The 20,162-nt window shown below is 43.9% G+C and overlaps 1 protein-coding gene across 5 annotated transcripts in view; it reads right to left on the minus strand.

Moving 5' to 3' along the window:
* TSHR (thyroid stimulating hormone receptor) overlaps positions 1-20,162 on the minus strand; it is a 143,938-nt gene that overhangs the window by 24,109 nt on the left and 99,667 nt on the right. For 4 of the 5 annotated variants that reach the window (XM_072116749.1, XM_072116748.1, XM_072116746.1 and 1 more), the window contains one exon: positions 7,696-7,770. In XM_072116749.1, coding sequence (XP_071972850.1) covers positions 7,696-7,770 — 75 coding nt within the window. Of the gene's footprint in view, positions 1-7,695; positions 7,771-8,149; positions 8,244-20,162 lie in introns of those variants that run through there. The other variant, XM_072116750.1, reaches the window with a different exon arrangement.

Genomic DNA, 20,162 nt, shown 5'->3' on the forward strand with positions numbered 1-20,162 from the left:
ATGTAATGTGCTGTGGAGCTTCACCTCTCAGGACAACTATAGTCTCTGATGCTAATGTGACACTGATTGTCATAGATGTATGAGAACTGTGTCTGCCACTATTATAGGATCACTCAAGCTGACTCTGTTAAAGGGCACAGATTTCTTGCAAACGTAAATATAAAATGCAGCTGCATAACTGGATAGAGTTTTACAGAATTTTCTTTGTCTTTACACTTACACAGGCCACAAGTGATTGACTACGCACTAAAGAGAGCAATTTTTATGTGTTTTAATAGATTGAAGCATTATATAGCATCAACATAACAATATCTCAGTGGTAGCGCAATGGGATCCCATTCGCTTCAACATATGTAAATTTACTCTTGGGTAGAAGGATAATATGGGAGGTTTATCATTGCCTGAAAACAGTTGTATAACCTGTGATTTATTCACAATTCCCAGATATTCCACGCAAAAAGAAGAACCAATCCTGTTTCAGATGCACATGCCAGCATGTAAGTATGCTTGGTCTGGAAATACTGCATTCATGTGGTGGATTTCCTTTAACTATTAACAGAGTTACAATAGCCTGTCATATGTGTCAAGTGTGCATACCCATATTTTGTAAATGGTTGAAACTGCAACCTTATGTTAACTTCTTGGTTCTTATTTCTATCTGTATCAAGGGCACCTCAATTTACTATCCATGGATAGTAAGATATTACAAACAGCAGCCGTTTGACCCAGGAATTACTACTTTCCTCTTTTCTCAGTAGTAAGTCCCACAGCAGGCTACGAAGACTGGTGAGTTGATGTGTATTTGGGGACTCTGCACAACACAGGTTAATAATAAGGGGCTAATGGAGCAAATGAAGAAAAATGAAGAAAAAAAATTGGGGGTAAATGCAAGATGTAGAGTTTGTATACTTTAGGTTACAAAGGGATAAAGAGAATGATGGAAAAACTTGGAGCCAAATGGAAAAAGTTGTCAAAGCAGCTTGGACCAAATGGAAAAGATGGAAAAAGTGTAGAGCTACATAGTACAGTCGGATACATCAATGGTAACTGGAACCTTGTCATTGGATTCAGTCAATGCAATCGTATCTGCTACTAAATGGTCATTGAGTGGTGCTAAGGAGATTTTTATTCACTATGAGCACGAGCACGGCAGTATCATTCTGTTATTTTGTATTTGTCTAGTCTGGAGATATTTAGCCATAAGCAATTATAATTATTATGGAATATACATTAATGCCCCTCAAAGGGGTTGTCCACTTTCAACAAATAATTGAGATGGATTGAGTAAGGAAAGTAGAAGCCGAAAAACGCGTTTGCAACCTACCTCGAGGTGCCGGGATCTTTTTTCCTATTGATACCAGTTTGTTTGTCCGCGAGCATGAGGGAAGGGTCACCGAGTGCTGACCGGCTACCAATAAGTTTGAGTAAGGAAAAGTTATACAATTATCCATTATACTTTCCATATCAATTCCTCACTGCTTTCTAGATGCTTGCTTTGCTTCTATATAAAGCTTCTAAGTTTACTTCCAGTGGTAATCAGTGATAATAACGGATCATGCATCTGCGTGTACATCACATCACACGGACAGATTCTTACCACTGGAAGTATATAGAGAAGCTTTCTATAGAAGTGCAGCTATCAGAGATCTAGAAAACCATGAGGAATAGATACAGAAAGTACATTGAAAAATTGTATAACTTTTCATTACACAAATAGTATCAATTATTTACTGAATGTGGCCAACCCATTTAACACTAGCAGCCCTATTTACCTCTAGAAAGCAGTGCATATTATTATCTTAATTGAATGAAAGTGACTCTATAATGCAATATTTGCAAACATTTGGGGTCCTTATTTTCCCAGAACTATATTTAATTATTCTTGTAACATATTAGTCACACCCCTATGGGAGTTTGCCATGTTCCTACAACCCATTTCTTAATGCTTCAGTTGGGATACTGTGGTTAAACATTTGAACCTCACTCCTGCATCAGTGTATATGTATGTGTGGGTTATTATGTGCACACATCCATGTCAGTGTCAATGTATATATGTACAGTGCATTAAAGGACACCTGTCATCAGGTCTGTGTCACTAGTCTTGTCACTTCTACCTGTTGGAGCAGCTCACAAGAATCCATCCCAGCCTTTATCTAGTCAATTCATACATTAATCATTGCAAAATAATCTTTTCTTTATTATGTAAATTAGGCTGATCACATAGTCAGAGGCAGTGATGTCACTCCTGTTACCCCTCCCCTCTCCTCCCCCTGCTCATGTCTGTGTGTAATGTATAGTAAAGCATTGCTAGTGTGTGTGCTGCATCTGCTGGCATGCTGCATCCTCCTAATACACAGGTGAAAGACACAGACATCAGCTACACATGAATCTGACATGTTCTGCTGTAACATGGCTGCATCCTGGAGCTGTTGTATCTTTCACATACACATACACACACAGGCTGCAGGGGGCGTGGCCACCAGCAAGCACATGGACATACCTCCCAACTTTTGCGGAGGAGAAAGAGGGACAAAATGCGATTTTTTTACCCACAGAAGCCACACCCTATCCACGCCCCCTAACCACACCCCTTGGCCACGCCACTGCTCATACCTCCAACGCATCCACTGACACCAATGTATATATATATATATATATATATATATATATATATACACACACACATACTGATTAACCCCACTGGCACCAATATATATTTATGTATATAATTGGGGGGCATATTCCACTCCCCCTAGACAACGAGCATACACCCCCCCAGACAACGAGCATGCCCCCCCCAGACAACGAGCATGTCCCCCCCCAGACAACGAGCATGCCCCCCCCAGACAATATGCCCCTCCCCTAGACAAGGAGCATGTCCCCCCCTTGACAACGAGCATGCCCCCCCCTAGACAACGAGCATGTCCCCCCCCTAGATAACGAGCATGTCCCCCCCTAGACAACGAGCATGTCCCCCCTAGACAACGAGCATGCCCCCCCCTAGACAACGAGCATGCCCCCCTAGACAACGAGCATGCCCCCCTAGACAACGAGCATGCCCCCCCTAGACAACGAGCATGCCCCCCCTAGACAACGAGCATGTCCCCCCCCCCTAGACAACGAGCATGCCCCCCCTAGACAACGAGCATGTCCCCCCCTAGACAACGAGCATGTCCCCCCCCTAGACAACGAGCATGTCCCCCCCCTAGACAACGAGCATGTCCCCCCTAGACAACGAGCATGCCCCCCCTAGACAACAAGCATCCCCCCCTAGACAACGAGCATGCCCCCCCCTAGACAACGAGCATGCCTCCCCCTGGACAACGAGCATGCCCCCCTAGACAACGAGCATGTCCCCCCCCCCTAGACAACAAGCATGTCCCCCCTAGACAACGAGCATGCCCCCCCTAGACAACGAGCATGCCCCCCCTAGACAACGAGCATGTCCCCCCCCCCCTAGACAACGAGCATATCCCCCCCCCCCTAGACAACGAGCATGTCCCCCCCTAGACAACGAGCATGTCCCCCCCTAGACAAAGAGCATGTCCCCCCCTAGACAACGAGCATGCCCCCCCCCTAGACAACGAGCATGCCCCCCCTAGACAACGAGCATGTCCCCCCCCTAGACAACGAGCATGTCCCCCCTAGACAACGAGCATGCCCCCCCCAGACAACGAGCATGCCCCCCCTAGACAACGAGCATGCCCCCCCAGACAACGAGCATGTCCCCCCTAGACAACGAGCATGCCCCCCCCTAGACAACGAGCATGCCCCCCCTAGACAACGAGCATGCCCCCCCTAGACAACGAGCATGCCCCCCCCTAGACAACGAGCATGTCAGTCCCCCTAGACAACGAGCATATCCCCCCCTAGACAACGAGCATGTCCCCCCCTAGACAACGAGCATGTCCCCCCCTAGACAACGAGCATGCCCCCCCCCTAGACAACGAGCATGCCCCCCCTAGACAACGAGCATGTCCCCCCCCTAGACAACGAGCATATCCCCCCCTAGACAATGAGCATGCCCTCCCCCCCAGGCAACGAGCATGTCCCCCCCCCCCCCATGGCTGTGTGTCCTTTTTTGTGTGTTTGTGTTATTTGTGTCTTCCAGGACCGTACCTGCTGTGGACTACTTCGGATTCGAAGGATTACGTCGATAACCGACATTTCTAACAAATAAAATGGTCAACGAGGGTGTGTCTGCGTTCTTTGTTTAATTAAACTTATATTTGTTAAAAATGGTGTGATTTATTTTTTTGCGACACTTCATAGTTTGCCGTAGTAGTGGTGCCGGCTAGATGACGGTGCTCATTACTAAGGGCTGGCCTTAGTGTTTGTCTTAATTTTTTTGGCAAATTCACACTAACGCCCATACCATTACCCCGGTACCCACCGCCACCAGGGGTGCCGGGAAGAGCCGGGTGCAAACCAGTACCTGACCGTCTATAGATGGTCAGGTAGTGGGGCGGCTGCAGGCTGTTATTGTTGCGCTGGAATAGCCCCCTAACAGTGGGCTATCCCAGCTCAGTAATGGCAGGCTGCTGCTGCTTTTTTGTATCTGGCTGATTTGAAAAATAGGGGGCACCCCATGCCGTTTTTTCTTCAAATTTTTGACAAAAATATGCGTGGGGTCCCTCCTTAAAAGGGGGCTCCCAGGCTGTTTCACCCATTTTTACAAAAAAATGGGGGGAAAAACGGCATGGGGTACCCCCTATTGTTCAAATCAGCCAGATACAAAAAAGCAGCAGCAGCCTGCCATTACTGAGCTGGGATAGGCCACTGTTAGGGGGCTATTCCAGCGCAACAATAACAGCCTGCGGCCGCCCCACTACCTGCCAATCTATAGACGGTCAGGTACTGGTTTGTACCCGGCTCTTCCCGGCACCCCTGGTGGCGGTGGGTACAGGGGTAATGGTATAGGCCTTAGTGTGAATTTGCCAAAAAAATTAAGGCAAACACTAAGGCCAGCCCTTAGTAATGAGCACCGTCATCTAGCTGGCACCACTACTACGGCAAACTATGAAGAGTGTCGCAAAAAAATAAATCACACCATTTTTAACAAATATAAATTTAATTGAACAAAGAACGCAGACACCCTCGTTGACCATTTTATTTGTTAGAAATGTTGGTCATCGACGTAATCCTTCGAATCCGAAGTAGTCCACAGCATGCACGGTCCTGGAAGACACAAATAACACACACTGTGGCGGATGCACTGAATTATTGTGACATGCTCCGTGCACCCGCTCAATAAGATGTCCCCAAAATGGTATTAATATAAGTGTCATCTCATACCGCAAAAATGACACCTTAAAGAGGACCTGTCACCCAGAAATTCGGCACTAGATGTTACTAAAGTAATCAGCTCCTAGTGCTAAACCAAACGCAGCGGTGTTACACAGAAACCTCTGATAACGCTAACTAACACTGCCGCACTGTACACTACAAACGCCGGACCACTCTCAAAGCGGCGTATTCATGAGGGGGTGGGATTGTGGGCATGACACGCGGCAGTCACCGCCAGCCTATGGAACGAGCGGGGCGGTCAGGGGAAGAGGGACCGCCCCCTCATGAATACGTCGGACCCCTTTGAGAGCGGTCTGGCGTTCCTAGGGTACAAGCGCAGCGGTGTTTGTTAGTGTTATCAGAGGTTTCCGGTAACGCTATCAGTGTAGCACTGATGCGTCTGTCTTAGCACTAGGAGCTGCTTACTTTAGTAACATCGCTGGGCGCATTCACACAGTGCGTTTGCCTGTGTTTTCATTGCGTTTGAAATGCATTACAACAGCTGAAGAGAGGCGATTTGCCTAATTACATTACTGTTTACGCTTGTTAACGCATGCGTTGACATTGCGTTTAGAGTGCGTTCTGTAAACGGAAACGTTAACAGTAATGTAATTAGGCAAATCGCCTCCTCAGCTGATGTAATGCGATTCAAACACAATGAAAACGCAGGACATAACGCACCATGTGATCGCGCCCTCCTAGTGCTGTTTTTCAGGCTGACAGGTCCTCTTTACACAGCTCTGCACACCGAAGTATAGAAAAGTTATTGGCCTCAAAGTATGGCAAAATGAAGAATTTTTTTTCTACAAAAGATTTACATTTTTTAAAAAAATCTAAAACATAATAATTCTTCTATAAATGTGGTGTCTCTGTGATAGTACCGACCAAAGAATAAAGCAGAGGTGTCATGTGGGGCACACAGTGAAATCTGTAGAAACAGGGCACAAAAGAAAATGGCGCAAATGTGTTTTTTCACCAATATCGCTGCATTCGGATTTTTTCCTGCTTCCCTGTACATGGCGCGGAATATATAATACCGTTACTAGAGAGGACAATGTGTTACACAGAAAACAAGCCGCACACAGCTCTGCACATGGAAAAATAACAAGTTATAGAACATTGAAAGTGGGGAATTAAAAACGGAAACGCAAGAATAAATAAGAGCCTGGTGGTTAAGGGGTTAAGTCACATCTAGTAAAATAAAAGCAGAATAGCAGGCACTGGGGGGGGGGGGGGTGTCCTATTTGGCAGGGGGTCTATGAGAGTATTTAACACTTGAGCTGCCTATGCAGACAGCAGTGACAGATACCTGACATCACTGCTGCTGCTGCTCCAGGACACTCCCGGCTCTGCTACATCATGTGCTGTCTCCTGGGCTGTGAGAGGGGGGGAAGAGGGGGAGGGGGCAGAGAGCTGATATACACTTACAGATAAGAGATCCTCCAAGGCTGCAGCCTGTGCTCCATTCATAGAACAGCCCTGGGGGAGGACACTGGGCTCTCATTGGTCCCTGGGCTGGGGGCGTTGATGGGGGAGGTGCCGGGCTGTGCAGGAGATTCCACGGACCTGAACACAGCAGGAAGAGGGAGGCTGCGCTGGGGGCGGGACACGGAGCCGGGACAACCACAGGTAGTGCGGGGGAGGGACTAATCGGGACTTTATCTTAGCTGCCCGTTCCAGCGGGACAGGGGTTAAAAACCGGGACTGTCACGCTGAAATCGGGACAGTTGGCAGGTATGCATGGAGTAGTCATTACACCATTATACAGGCTGTCAGTCAAGCAGTGGGGGTGTGGCTGTGCCTCCCACTCATGAATAAGCCGGACAGCTTGAATATGCTAATGACTCATTGGAGATTTCACAGGTCATTTGCATACAGCTTTAGGACCTCATTGCTTAGGTTTACAGGCATGTAGAGGGACAATGAAGAGATAGAGGCAATGCTTTCTTATGGCAGTTTATGAAAATATATTTAGATTAGGGGGTTATTTTGCATGACGGGTTCTCTTTAAGGCAGAAGACCGACACAATTCCCTCCCCACCTTCAAGGGGCCTAGGAGCTGTGGTCTTCAGACATATACTCTTATACTGAATAGTATTCATTTATTCCACAACCTCACCACTATAATGTATTACTGCACATATACATCCACTATTCAGGTAACTCATTTGTAACATAAAAAGCACCATTACACCACCAACCCCAATTTATAACAACTATTATTGTATGTACTAAAGTAATAAGAATGTGGTGTGACCAGAGCATTATAAAAGTGTTGAATATAATGATCCTCTTATTGAATGTGATTATTTAGACCTTTCTACCCCATGATAAATGTGCCCCTATAGATCTCGTATTCCATTAATCCTATGGATCTCATTTAGAAAGGTTTGTTGGGGGGATACTCACATTTCAGTGATCTTTCCAAGTCCTTGAAAGGCTCCAGATTCCAATTTCCTTAATTCAGTGTCCAGGGTTATAAAACTGCAGAAAGCAGACGTGTCATCATGTTAAGTAATTTATAATATATACAATGCTATAAATTAGAGGCACATTATTAAAAGGCCTGTATAGGAGGTGTGAAGTGACTATACTGGGGCATGTTAGTAGAGTAGAATGGATATGAGCTGACTATGCGATTAATACAAGGTAGTATACAAAAACCTTTTTGAGTACTATAATCGGACAATAAGTAGTACGTGTATACTGGTGATGATGTTGCCAAAATTTTTCTTTATTCTGACGCATTGTAAATCCATAGAAGAACAGCGCTGTTTCGATGTTTATGCATTTCATCAGTAAAGCATAGTTGATTTTTTGATTTTTTTTTTGACTAGAGTCAGGAAGTAAGATCTTTCCTTACAAAGACTTTGCCAATTAAGTCCGCCCAGCCTGGTAAATGTATTTGCATATTTCCCAGACTTCCACAGAAGCGCGTCAGTGGCTATAAGTCTCCATGTGCTATCTATATATAAGTCCATCATCTAGTGGATAAAGGCATTGTATCTCTATGGCTTAGTAGAGAGTGGAGATTGTGAGTTTTAATCCGGTCTTTAGTTGGGAATCTATTTCTGCTTGCATAAATATACCCACGTCATGTGATAAAACTTCCTGAAAGTCATATTTGATGTTAAGAAATCTGCCTTAAAACTTAGCTAAAAGAGGCAATTTTTTCCTGATCAGAAAGGCTAATGTTTCTAGCCTCTTAGACTTTTCATTACATGTAATAATCTAATCTGCCAACACTAAACCCTTTTTGGCTCTCTATGCTTTAACAATGAGAATGTGCCCAACACGGAATCCTAAATAGGCAGTCCCCGGGTTGCGTACAAGATAGGGTCTGGAGGTTTGTCCTTAAGTTGAGTTTGTATGTAAGTCGGAACTGTATATTTTATAATTGTAACCCCAGACAAAATTTTTTTGTCATAAGAACCAGGATTAACAATAAATCTTAATTACAGACACATGTGATAACTGTTATAGCTGTTTATTGTAGCCTAGGGCTAAAGTACAGTAAATTACCAATATCCAGAGGTCCGTTTGTAACTAGGGGTCGTATGTAAGTCAGGTGTTCTTAAATCAGGGACTGTTTTCAATATTTCGTCATACATGAAGAATCAGTGCCAGAACAAAAGGGTTTGTAGAGGTCACAGTTGGGACTTATTTTATGATCAGTGCCACTTTCCCTACAGGAGTCTCGCTAGTATGGATAATAGTACTTGATGCAGCCAGTATCCACGACCGTTTATCGAGAAGCTCACTGGTTAAGCCCTATAGCAGACACCCATTGAAAGGACACTGTCATCCATTTTTACAACACTAAACTCTCAAGGCATTTTAGAACACTAAACCTCCCACAGGCCCTTATGTACCAGTAGTTTTATGTCCCAAACAAAGCTGGATCATCATTAGTGTGTCTCTAGGCCTAGATCTTTTGGGGGTGGCTCTAGGCCAAAATATCCAGGCCTGGGCTCTGGACCTATTAACTGGAGTCCCAGATGTCTCTAGATCAGCAGGAAACTTTCCCTACTGTTCTGGTAACTTTCTGCTTATTATAACCTTTATCTGCGTTCACAGGAGGCAGATAGAGATGAGTACGGAATAGGGGATGGAGACATCAGCTCCTCTGCTACAGAGAGAAAATGTGTCACAGAATTTCACTGCGTCTCATGCTTCAAGAACAGTTCTCGCGAGAACGAGGCACGGTGATAATGAGGCAGGCCTTGTCCTGAACACCGACAAGAAAAAGAAAACAGTTGACCTAGCCCCTTTAAGGGATCTATATTGTTTGCTAAAATCCAAGCCATGTTTAGATCAGAACTTGGAGTTGTCATGAACATCTCAGCCGAAATAAACAATCTCGGGCAAAGAGCGACTGATCTTGAGCAAAACATGACTGATATTGTCAACTAACTACAGTTGCTACAGGAGTGAAGTGCGAATAACTGGAGAATCATAGCAGGAGGGGCAATCTCCAAATTATAGGCCTCCCAGAGTCCATTACCGTTCTATGTGAGGCTGTCTTTAATCACTTTGCTGCCTTGTTGCCAGAGGTGGTTACATTCATAGGACTCCTACCAAACCGGTAAACCGTTCACAACTAAGAGATTTTGTTCTTAAGATGCACTACTCGGAAATGAGGGATTATCTACTGTGTGCGCCCAAAATGTGGTGCAACTAACTGGAGTTATATGCCGAACTGGCTCCATCTATCCTAATCATTTGCCGATCTCTGTGCGTAATCAAACAATCACTCCAGAGAGCAGGAATATGCAACAATTGGGGCTTTCAATTCTCACTACAGTTCCATGTGCAGAATCAACAGCGCACTGTGTGCACTCTGTCTTGGTGAAGGACGCTCCTGGTCGCAAGTCATCAAACAACACTTTCCCCCTGTGATTTCTCCACCATCATTAGACACTGTGGACTAACTTCCTCTAGATCACCCCAAATAAGTTCCTGAGATAACCTATTCTAACTACTGGTTACTCACTGTCATATTGTTCATCAGGCATGATGAAAGCTCCAGTCCGGAGCTGAAACACGTCGCAAGTCTATAACAATAAGTGACAATATACTCACAAGGCTCCAATCCCTCTTTGGTTGTGTCAAGCGCCGATCCGAACACCTTACCTTCATCCACAGGCTTTTGCATCTCCTTCCGCTGTTACCGAGGACGACTGGCCTGGGTTCAACACGGATGATACAAGGATCGGCTGCCATCACTACTCAAAGATCATATCCAAGGCTTACTTTCACTGGGCATCAGGTGAGAGTTTCATCAACACCCATTTTATTTATCTACATTTGCAGTATTACACTAGGGTTGCACCCCTCTGTCCTGTGCTTATTACCCTGGTGGTTGGACGCAAAGCTTGCACCCGTGTGCCCCCACTCTCCAGGTACCTCTTTTTTTAAATAGAAGTGGGAAATCAACAGTACAAAGTCAATTTGTTTTCAGATGATCTCTTGCTCATGGTCACGAAACCACATACAACCTTGCCTGATCTAGACAGATTTGAGGCAGGCTCTGTCCTGAAAGTGAATTACAACAAAACAGAAGCGCTATATTGTAATATCCCTATACATAATGTAATATCCCTAATACATAAAAATTGCTCAATCTACACTACGGTATTGCCTTGCAGGGTAAATACACAAGATTAAGTCCTCTTTTGAAACGCTATATTCTACTTATTAAACCCCACTATACAAACAGCTTAGATGGCAAACAACATTGCTGCATGGAATAACTCTATGATCTCTTCAGTGAGAAGGATAAATTTAGGGAAAAAAATCCAAAATTCCTCTGCTTATTTAGATGCCTCCCTTTACCTTTTATTTTTAAAGGTCTGTTCCCCACCTGCTTAAATATTATTATGCAGCCAATGAGCCCAATTGACTACTCTTAATGCCGGCCTAGCTACTCTTTTGTGGTTTATCTTTGAATCCAGTCTCCTTCGACCTTCCACTCTGTTAGCCACATTCTGGGACATGGACACTCTCCTAATTTACGTGCCACAACCCCCTACATCTTCTACTTTTTGAAACTCTGGCGCCAACTGTTCTTCCAGACATCTACCCATTATTTCACATAGGAACTTTACTTTGCTCCCTCAGCTCATCCTCACTCATATCTATGGTGGAAAACTAGGAACTAATCCCCTCCATGACCCCATATGAGTTCATATGAAAAAAACTACTGTATTTCTAGAGGTATTATCTCTTCGCTATATAGTATATTCAATTAACCCTACAATGACACAAAACTCCTGTTTATGTTGCAATGGGTATTCAGATGACACGTATATGATCATGTGCCCCATCTACACTAATTCTGTATATATTTCTGCCTTAACGCTACCACTTTTAGAACCTGTAAATAAACATTTTTTAAAAACTTTTTTTTACCATTTGTTATTTAATCAGTTTTATTAATAGTGAGATAGATAGATAGAGATAAATTGTTAATCTATACATATATATGTGTTTCTCAATAAATTAGAATATCGGCCATTTTGAATTTTAGTATTTTAATTCAAATAGTGAAATTCATATATACAAACAGAATGAACTTTTTCAAGCATGAATATGTATTTATTTAGTCGCACATTGGTCATTTGAAATTCTTTTGCAGCCCCTGTAGCCAGCTCTTTAAATTATATGGGAAGAATAGGAGCGCTACAAGGTGCGGCACTATTCTTTCCATCAAAAGAACAGAGCTAACAAAGACCCAATTATAAGTTCTGGTCTTGTGAGAAGAGTCCACACTGCCAACATGGTCCTTAGCCCCAGTTCACACTTGCATTAGGGGTTTACATGACACTTTCTGTTAATCTATACATATATCAGCCATTTTGAATTTTAGTATTTTAATTCAAAAAGTGAAATTCATATATACAAACTTAGTGAACTTTTTTAAGCACGTATTTATTTATGTTATGTTATTTATGGTAATGATGATTATGGTTATAGTCAAGAAAAAACGGTCAATATCTGAAAAGATTAGAATATTATATAAGACCAACTGTTAAAATTTTTTGAATACAGAAATGTTGGCCAAATGAAAAGTATGTACAGTTAATGCACTCAATACTTGGTAGGGGCTCCTTTTGCATGAATCACTGCATCGTGGCATGGAGGGGATCAGCTGATGGCGCAACAGAGATAGCAACCTTTACCTTCTCTGATTTTTAGGTCTGGAGTCTCTCATCTTCCTCTTGACAATACCCCATAGATTCTCCATGGTTTAAGATCAGATGAGTTTGCTGGCCTATAGGCCTATCAAGCACAGTGATACTGTAGGTATTAAACCTTTTTTAATTACTTCATAGACTGCATTGACTCCAGCAGCAGACTAATCCATGTGAAACTTTCCCAAATTTTTGAATGGCCTTTTCTTAACAATCCAATCAAAGCTGCAGTTATCCCAGTTCTTTGTGCACCTTTTCTACAACTGTTTTTCCTTCCACTTAACTTCCCATTAACATGCTTTGATACAGCACTATGTGAACAGCCGGCTTCTTTAGCAATAACCTTTTGTGGCTTACCCTCTTTGTGGAGTCTGTCAGTGACTCCCTACTGGACATCTGTCAACTCAGCAGTCTTCTCCATGACTGTGTCGCCTACTGAATCAGACTAAGGGACCTTTTAAAATGTGAAGGAAGCCTTTGCAGGTGTTTTGGATTAATTATTCTAATTTTTTGAGATAGTTACTTCTGGGTTTTACTTGGCTGTAAGCCATATTCATCAACATAAATAAACACTCAAAAAAGTTCACTCTCTTTGTAATCACTCTATATAATACGAGCTTCACTTTTTGAATTGAATTATTGAAAAAAAAATCTTTTTGCTGATATTCTAATTTATTGAGAAGCACTTGCATATACTGTATATAAATAGATCATAGATCATGGTTAAATGTGAGATGGATAGATAGATGGATGGATAGATATATGGTTCAAAAAAATAATAAGCAGCATTCAACAGGTACTTAATGTAAAGAAGCATAAGATGGCAACTATCCCCTATTTCATATGCAACTGCAGCTTTTTGTCATCCATGCGATTTCACTGTTATACACTCTGCAGTCAACACTGTCTGCGTCATGAACCCTATTTTAGGGTGCTCAATCCTCACATAAACAGCTAGCAACATATAGAGATAAAGAAAACGGGAGGGCGCTCACCAAGATGAAGTTTCTGATATTTCTTCAGGCACATTTTCCTTTATTAGATAACCAAAATGTTACATACCAGGGGAGACTCAATGCACTCAATGCACAGCAAAAACAGCGACAGGTTTGTTCTCTAATAAAGGAAAATGTGCCTGAAGAAAAAACAGAAACTGCACCTTGGTGAGTGCCCTCCTATTTTCTATATATATATATATTCAACAGGTACAATGGGGGAGTTTTTATTGTAGGTACACTTCAACTATGAGAGACAGAATCTAAAAAAATTCAGAAAATCACATTGTAGGATTTTTAAATAATTAATTAGCATTTTATTGGATGAATTTAAGCAGTTTATACCATGGAAAAACAGAACATAATATTTAGTACAGAAACAAATTACAGAGGTCATACTTTCCTGTATTTTTTGACCAAGTTTGCAGCCAGTATTTTGGCCCAGTCAGATTTTCGAGGCAAGTGGAGTTTATACTAAAAAGTTCTATTTTGTGCCTGGACATGTGCTGGCATGAGCAAGGGGCCCTTGCAAGCCCTGCATGATTTTCATCCATGATGGTGTAGTGTCTTATGAATGGTAATCTTTGAAACTGTGTTCCCAGCTGACCTTTCTCAGAATTGTCCTTACCCCAGGAGATTAGATCTTGCATGGAGCCCCAGACCGAGGATCTACTGTTTCTTCCATTTTCTAATAATTGTGCCAACAGTTGTCTTCTCACCAAGCTGCTTGCCTATTGTTCTGTAGCCAATTGAGTCCTCGTGATGGTCTACAATTTTGTCCCTGGGGTCCTTAGACAGCTCTTTGGTCTTGCCCATGGTGGGAGAGATTGTAGTTTAACTGTTTGACTGTGTGGACAAGTGTCTTTTATAAAGGAAACAAGTTCTAACATGTAGAATTAATGCAGGTAATGAGTGCAGAGAAGGAAGAGCTTCTCCAAGGAAAACTGACAGCGCTGAAAGAGCCAGAATTCTTGCTCATTGGTAGGGGATCCAAAACTTATTTTAGTCAATAAAATGCTAAATAATTATCTAAACATCATGCAATGTGATTTTGTGGATTTTTTATATTCTCTCACAGTTGAACTTTACATACAATAAAAATTACAGACCTCATCATTCGTTGTAGGTGGGAATACTTGCTAAATCTGCCTGGGATCTAATACTTATTTTACCCACCGTAGATGGTAAAAAAATAAAGCTTAGTGCTTTTATGCCATGTTGTATACAAGGTTTCAGCTAACATAGCTTTTTTAGCTTTAAAAAACTTTTTTTTACTATCTTGTTGTGCTGCTTAGACATTCTTTGTGTAGATAGCTAGATGATAGATAGATGAGATGGACTGATAGAAGAGATAGATATCAGGAAGAGATAGACAGACATGAGATACAGTGGTGGCCAAAAGTATTGGCACCCCTGCAATTCCTTCAGATAATACTCAGTTTTTCCAAAAAATGATTGCAATCAAATTCTTTGGTACTATTATCTTCATTTAATTTGTCTTCAATGGAAAGCCACAAAAAGAATTGTCAAAAAGCTAAATTGGAAATAATTCCACACCAAACATAAAAAGGAGGAGCACAAAAGTAATGACACTGTTTGAAAAATCATATGATGCTTCTCTAATTGAGAATTGAGGATTCTAGTTGAAATGGACTAAAGTTTACTCTACCTCTGTCCTTTATCCTTGTGTGTACCACATTGAGCATGAAATGAAAGACCAAAGAACTGTCAGAGGACTTGAGAATCAAAATCGTGAGGAGGCTTGAGCAATCCCAAGGCTACAAGTCCATCTCCAAAGACCTGAATGTTGCTGTCTCTACCGTGCGCAGTGTCATCAAGAAGTGCAAAGCCCATGGCACTGTGGCACCTCCCTAGATGTGGACGGAAAAAAAAAATTGACGACAGATTTCAACACAAGATTGTGCGGATGGAGGATAAAGAACCACTTCCAAACAAGTTCAAGCTGCCCTGCAGTCCGAGGATACAACAGTGTCAACCCGTACTATCCATCAGCATCTGAATGAAAAGGGGCTATAAGGTAGGATACCCAGGAAGACCCCTCTTCTTACACAGAGACAAAAAAGCCAGGCTGGGGTTTGCCAAAACTTACCTGAGAAAGCCTAAAACATTTTGGGAGAATGTTCTCTGGTCAGATGAGACAAAAATAGCGTTTTTGGGAAAAGGCATCAACATAGAGTTTTCAGGAAAAAAATGCCTTCAAAGAAAAGAACACAGTCCCTACAGTCAAACATGGCGGAGGTTTCCTGATGTTTTGGGGTTTCTTTGCTGCCTTTGGCACTGGACTGCTTGACCGTGTGCCGAAAAACTCACTCGCTTATACTCGAGTAAAAAAATAAAAACAAAAGTAAAAACTCACTCTGATGTCAGCGGTGGTTTTAGCTTTGATTTTTTTTTTTTAAATGGGACAGGGGGCTTCTGGCTGCCATATACTGGGGGCGCTGGCTGCTTTATACTGGGGGGGGGGGCACTGGCTGCTATATACAGTGGGGGCTGCAATACACTGTGGGGGCTGCAGGCTGCTATACACTGTGGGGGCTGTAGGCTGCTATATACTGTGGGGGCTGCTACATACTGTGGTGGCTGCTGGCTGCTACATACTATGGTGGCTGCTGGCTGCTACATACTGGGGGGGGCTGCTATATACTGGGGGGGCTGCTATATACTATGGGGACTGCTAGCTGCTATATGCTGTGGGTGCTGGCTGCTATAAACTGGGCAGGCTGTGACCAATGCATTTTCCCTCTCGGCTTATACTCGAGTCAATGGGTTTTCCCAGTTTTTAGCGGTAACATTAGGGGTCCCGGCTTATATTCGGCTCAGGTTATACTTGAGTTTATATAGTAAATAATAGAAATGCAGACTTTAGTCTGAACTGAGCCTTCCATGAGGTGGCGCGTGTAAAAATAGGCATGAAACCAGTTAATGGCCAATGTTGGTACCACATGTCAAAAACAAGCATTTCAGTGCAAACAAACAGAGTGACATGTTAAAGGTACCGACTCAATATATAGTTTTTGGAAAAATATCAAATATCTTTATTTAAATTCATACTACAGACAAGTTGAAAACACTTAAAAGCACCAACATGTGCAAATTCATGTCCTATGTAATCAGTCAAATATGTGCAAAATTATGCAAGGATTACAATAGCAGCCATGTAGATTAGAGATGAGCGAACACTAAAATGCTCGGGTACTCGTTATTCGAGACGAACTTTTCCCGATGCTCGAGTGCTCGTCTCGAATAACGAACCCCATTGAAGTCAATGGGAGACTCGAGCATTTTTCAAGGGGACCAAGGCTCTGCACAGGGAAGCTTGGCCAAACACCTGGGAACCTCAGAAAAGGATGGAAACACCACGGAAATGGACAGGAAACAGCAGGGGCAGCATGCATGGATGCCTCTGAGGCTGCTTAAACGCACCATTATGCCAAAATTATGGGCAACAGCATGGCCATGAAAGCGTGACAGAATGAAGCTAGATAGCATCTAAAACATCCAATAATTGACCCTGACACTATAGGGGACGGCATGCAGAGGCAGCGGCAGCAGGCTAGAGAGTGTCATGGCGACATACCCTAAATGGACTCAGGCTTCAAACCAATGGGTGGCAGAGAGGAACCAAAGGAGGTGAGCAAGAAGCGCTCAAATAATATCGGTACATGATAAAAGTTTGCCAGTATATTTTGTGGATTACACAGCAGGGTGGCGACAAAGTTAACATGGAAGCCATGAAAACAACCCAAAATTCTGCCTGACACAGCTCGTTTGATAAGGGGACCATGTATGGAGGCAGTGAACTAGTAGTAGATTAAAGGTGCTGCAGTTAAAACTATGTTAGTTGGATCTTGGCATGGAGCTGGCGCTCCGCTGCCAGGCGAGCTTTCGCCAATCCAAGCCCCTGTCTCTAGGCTACTCCCCAAACAGCACTTCTAAGAACCTTTTGTATAAGATCAAGTGTAGTAGCGTTCTTATAAGTTTAGGATATGCCGGGTGAGGGGAATGTAAACAGATGCGCAAGAAGCGCTGAAATAATATCGGTAAATGATAAAAGTTTGCAAGTATATTTTGTGGATTACACAGCAGGGTGGCGACAAAGTTAACAAGTTTGATGTGGAATGCCCTGTAATAGCTCTTGGGCGGTGTGCCTTTTATCGCCTAGGCTCAGCAGTTTGAGCACCGCCTGCTGTCGCTTAGCGACGGCACTGCTGCTGTGCCTAGAGCTACCGACTGATGGCGCCATGCCCACGGATGGTAATTCGGAGGAGGAGGAGGTGGAGGAGGGTTGGGAGGAGGTATAGTAGGCCTTTGAGACCTGGACCGAGGTAGGCCCCGCAATTCTCTGCGTCGGCAGTATATGACCAGCCCCAGGGTCAGACTCGGTCCCAGCCTGCACCAAGTTAAGTGTAGTAGCGTTCTTATAAGTTTGGGATATGGCGGGTGAGGGGAATGTAAACAGATGCGCAAGAAGCGCATGATGCGCATGGAGCTGGCGCTCCGCTGCCAGGCGAGCTTTCGCCAATCCAAGCCCCTGTCTCTAGGCTACTCCCCAAACAGCACTTTTGTATAAGATCAAGTGTAGTAGCGTTCTTATAAGTTTAGGATATGCCGGGTGAGGGGAATGTAAACAGATGCGCAAGAAGCGCTGAAATAATATTGGTAAATGATAAAAGTTTGCCAGTATATTTTGTGGATAACACAGCAGGGTGGCGACAAAGTTAACAAGTTTGATGTGGAATCCATGAAAACAACCCAAATTTCTGCCTGACACACCTCGTTTGATAAAGGGACGATGTATGGAGGCAGCTATATGGACGACTTTTGGAGGTAGCAATGGAGACAACGTGTGGAGGCTGCTATGGAGACAATTTAATTTGGGTAGTGCCTGTATGTGGCAGTCCCAAAAATTTTTCAAACCAGAGGAGCAGGTAGGTGGCCCTCCAGTAAAATGGAATAGATTGAGTGCCTGTATGTGGCAGTCCAAAAAAATTTTCAAACCAGAGGAGCAGGTAGGTGGCCCTCCAGAAAAATTGAATAGATTGAGTGCCTGTATGTGGCACTCCCAAAAATTGTTTAAAACAGAGGACCGGGTAGGTGGCCCTCCAGAAAAATTGAATAGATTGAGTGCCTGTATGTGGCACTCCCAAAAATTGTTTAAAACAGAGGACCGGGTAGGTGGCCCTCCAGAAAAATTAAATGCATAGAGTACTATAGCTAGAGCCAGTGGGCCCTGTCAAAAAATAGCCAGTTTCCTCTGCTTTACTGTACAAAGAGGAGGAGAAGGAGGAAAATGAGGAGGAGGAGGAGTGGATCAATTATTCAGGTTGAGCTTCCTTCACCTGGTGGAGATTGGAAATTATGAGAAATCCAGGCTTTATTCATCTTAATAAGCGTCAGCCTGTCAGCGCTGTCAGTCGACAGGCGTGTACGCTTATCGGTGATGATGCCACCAGCTGCACTGAAAACCCGCTCGGACAAGACGCTAGCGGCAGGGCAGGCAAGAACCTCCAAGGCGTACAGCGCCAGTTCGTGCCACATGTCCAGCTTTGAAACCCAGTAGTTGTAGGGAGCTGTGTGATCATTTAGGACGATGGTATGGTCAGCTACGTACTCCCTCACCATCTTTCTGTAAAGATCAGCCCTACTCTGCCGAGACTGGGGACAGGTGACAGTGTCTTGCTGGGGTGACATAAAGCTGGCAAAAGCCTTGTAAAGCGTACCCTTGCCAGTGCTGGACAAGCTGCCTGCTCGCCTACTCTCCCTCGCTACTTGTCCCGCAGAACTACGCACTCTGCCGCTAGCGCTGTCAGAAGGGAAATACTGTTTCAGCTTGTGCACCAGGGCCTGCTGGTATTCATGCATTCTCACACTCCTTTCCTCTGCAGGGATGAGAGTGGAAAGATTTTGCTTGTACCGTGGGTCCAGGAGAGTGAACACCCAGTAATCGGTGCTGGAATAAATTCTTTGAACGCGAGGGTCACGGGATAGGCAGCCTAGCATGAAATCTGCCATATGCGCCAGAGTACCAACGCGTAAGAATTCACTCCCCTCACTGGCCTGACTGTCCATTTCCTCCTCCTCCAACTCCTCCAACTCCTCTTCTTCTGCCCATACACGCTGAACAGTGAAGGACTCAACAATGGTCCCCTCTTGTGTCTCGCCAACATTCTCCTCCTCTTCCTCCTCATCCTCCTCCACCTCCACCTCCTCCGATATGCGCTGAGAAACAGACCTGAGGGTGCTTTGGCTATCAACAAGGGAATCTTCTTCCCCCGTCTCTTGTGACGAGCGCAAAGCTTCCGACTTCATGCTGATCAGAGAGTTTTTCAACAGGCCAAGCAGCGGGATGGTGAGGCTGATGATGGCGGCATCGCCACTGACCATCTGTGTTGACTCCTCAAAGTTACTCAGCACCTGACAGATATCAGACATCCACGTCCACTCCTCATTTTAGACTTGAGGAAGCTGACTGACCTGACTACCAGTTCTGGTGGAAGTTGACATCTGGCAGTCTACAATCGCTCGGCGCTGCTGGTAAACGCTGGATAACATGGTCAGTGTTGAATTCCACCTCGTGGGCACGTCGCACAACAGTCGGTGAGCGGGCAGTTGGAGGCGGCGCTGCGCTGCCCTGAGAGTGGCAGCATCTGTGCTGGACTTCCTGAAA

Source organism: Engystomops pustulosus, chromosome 7 (assembly GCF_040894005.1).
Source record: "Engystomops pustulosus chromosome 7, aEngPut4.maternal, whole genome shotgun sequence".
Taxonomy (NCBI): Eukaryota; Metazoa; Chordata; class Amphibia; order Anura; family Leptodactylidae; genus Engystomops; species Engystomops pustulosus.